A 2,770-nucleotide genomic window follows, 5' to 3' on the forward strand; every position below is an offset into this window, starting at 1 on the left:
GGAAAAGTAGGGGAGAGGGAGGAGAAGGAGAAGAAAGAAGAGGACAGGCATAGGATCTGGATACCATGGTGGGACTAGAGAGGAGGAGGGGGAGGGGGGAAGTTCCCGTAGTCGTGGGGCGGAGCGAGGAGCCCGGGAACCCCGCGGCCGTCCACAACCGCCCGGAAAAGACGCCTCCTATAAAAGACGCAGCCTATAAAAAGCCGGCGCAGGCGGGAGAGAAGCACTGTCCGACCGTGGCCATGGACCAGAGCACGCTGGAAGCGGAGGACGCCGCGGAAGCCAGGCATGCCTCAAGTACTGTGTGCCCGGCGGATGCTGCGCTTCCCGCCGATTCTGCGCTCCCATCGGATGCTGCGTTCCTCGCAGGTACCGTTCGCCTAGAGAATGCTGAGCACCCTAAGGATGCTGTGAGTCTCAGGGTTAACGTTCAGGACCCCGAGCTCGCGTGGCCGCCCGCCCCGCACTCGTGTTCCTGCTGCCAGCTGCTCTACTGGCTAGGCGCTTTGCTGTTGCTGCTCGGGGTCTGTGGCCTGACCGTCCTCTTCACCCGTATCCTGACCCTGCCGGCGCTCACAATCCCCACCTCGACAGCCCAGGGGACCTCAGAGAAGACTTCAAACCTGACAGTCACCCCTGTTCCCCTAATTGGCTACCCCATCACTACAGGGCAGGTGAGGCACGTCCCGTTCCCGGGGGAATCCTTTCTAAAGCACCCCTCTGCACTGTCGTGGGGAAAACACCTTCCCCTAGCGCCCTCGCGCGACCACGTTTGACACGCCCCTTCTCCGTCTCTCACTCAGAGACTTCTTTGCTTCTTAATCCCCTCAACTTCCTATGTACATATCGGACCCGGGAGAGGACTACCGATGGCGCACCGCATTTCCCTACAGTCCCCTCTAGGTCCCCGGGGCTTTCCTCCATCCAAAGTTGAAGGGCATCCCAATGTGGGCTGGGCCTTATGAATTCCCACCTGCCCCTCTAAGACCTAAGGGAGCCCTTACTTTGTTTCTTCTTTCCTCCCAGGGGTCTTCCGTGTTCGCCAATCTACAGACTAAAAACGGTGGGTGTGCCTAATGTATCCCCGGCGGGTCCTGCTGAACAAAAGGGCCATTGGTGTCACGTACTCTGCCCCCCCATCTCTTTAGCCTCTCCCGCTGTCACAGCACCAGCTGTCACCCTAATTAAGACTTCTCCCCCTCCCTCCCTCCCTCCCTCCCTCCCTCCCTCCCTCCCTCCCTCCCTCCCTCCCTCGCCCCTTCCCTTTCATGTAACCCAGGCTTCCCTCAAATTCATTTTGTAGCTGAGGCTAGCCATTCTCCTACCCTAATGAACCCAGGGCTTCAGGCGAGCCCTCGCCTGCTGAGCCCCCAGCCGTCGTCCCTTCCTGCCTATCCGCTAAGTTCCTGATCCTCTTCCCAATCTCTTTGCCCTCCTGGATTCCCCCTTTCTGAAGCCTCTCTTCTTCCTCCCCTGTTCTCTGGCTCTTTCTTTCTCCTTTTCTCCTCTCACTCCTCCACTCTCCCCCCAGCTCTCCGCTTTGCTTTCCCTCCTCACCTCACCTTCCCACCCCTTGGCTCCCCTCACCTCCTCCCCGAGCTTGCCTGCATCTCCACCCTAAACCCCTCTAACCCCCTCTTCCCCTCCTTTTGTTTTATTCCACACCCACTTTCTTGAATTATATCCCAGCTAGGTGGCCTCTCTACCTCCTTCCCTCCGTTTCCTTCTGTTCTGTTTCCTTCTCCCTACCCCCACTCCCAAGGTCCTACCTCTCCATACCCGACTACCCTCAGCAACTCCTTGTTCTTTTCCTAGAGGCATTGCTGAGCAACAGGACCCTGAGGTGGCACAGCCAACATGGAGCTGGGAGCGCATACCTGTCCCAGGGTCTGAGGTATAATGACGACAAAAACGAGCTGGTGGTGGACCAAGCTGGTCTCTACTATGTGTCCTTGCAACTGAAGCTCATCCCAGTGTCCAAAAACATGGACCACAAGGTGCGGGGCCAGGTCTCTCTTGTTCTGCAACTGAACCCCAGGGTAAATGAGCTTGACAGCTGGACCCTGACTGTGGACCTGTTCCCTTGCTCCATGGAGGCCAACTTAGTCGAAGGTTCCCGGAGTGACCTGATACACCTGAAGGCTGGCCACCGTCTCAGCGTGGAGCTGAGAGCCTATCTGCATGGAGTCCAGGAGCCGTACAACGACTGGCAGCTCTCTCAGACTGACACCACCAGCTTTGTGCTCTTCCTTGTGAAGCCTGGCACTTCATGAGAATTGTCACCCATATGATAATGGCACATGGCTGTTGCCAGTCACCCTTCTTATGACCTCTGGTTGCTGAGACCCCAAGCTGCTATATCTCATGGGGCCTGAGCAGGGGTCCCCTCTTCCAGTACTGTCCCCACATCCTGTCCCTGACTGGACTCAGTATTTATTGTGAGCATAGCTCAGACAACACTTTATGTAATTCATTGGACAGCATTAGCAAACTACTGGGCAGGGTGCTATCGAGAAACCAGTCACCAAAGATATGAAAAGGAAAGTCTTTATTTATACTAATATGTGAGAAATAAATGTATTTGTAAATAAATTTTTTTAGAATTATTTTTATTGTTTAATTTTAAATTTTCACGTCCATAGCGTGGTGTTTGTCCATGAAGATGTTGGCGCACGTGTGCTGTGTGTGGTTGTCCATGTATCAGAGGATAGAGGTTGGCATGAACGTTCTTCCTCAGTCACTCTCCGTCTTGGTTTTTGAGAGAAGGTCT

General features: G+C 55.1%; 1 protein-coding gene across 1 annotated transcript; it reads left to right on the top strand.

The window, feature by feature from the left end:
- The first annotated feature begins 242 nt into the window (after positions 1-242).
- Positions 243-2,273, top strand: Tnfsf9 (TNF superfamily member 9). Its single transcript, XM_042055357.1, has 2 exons — positions 243-674; positions 1,794-2,273. Exons 1-2 carry the CDS (start codon positions 243-245, stop codon positions 2,271-2,273), a joined length of 912 nt encoding a protein of 303 aa, XP_041911291.1.
- Positions 2,274-2,770: the final 497 nt, after the last annotated feature.

The sequence above is a fragment of the Arvicola amphibius genome, chromosome 1, assembly GCF_903992535.2.
Source record: "Arvicola amphibius chromosome 1, mArvAmp1.2, whole genome shotgun sequence".
NCBI lineage: Eukaryota > Metazoa > Chordata > Mammalia > Rodentia > Cricetidae > Arvicola > Arvicola amphibius.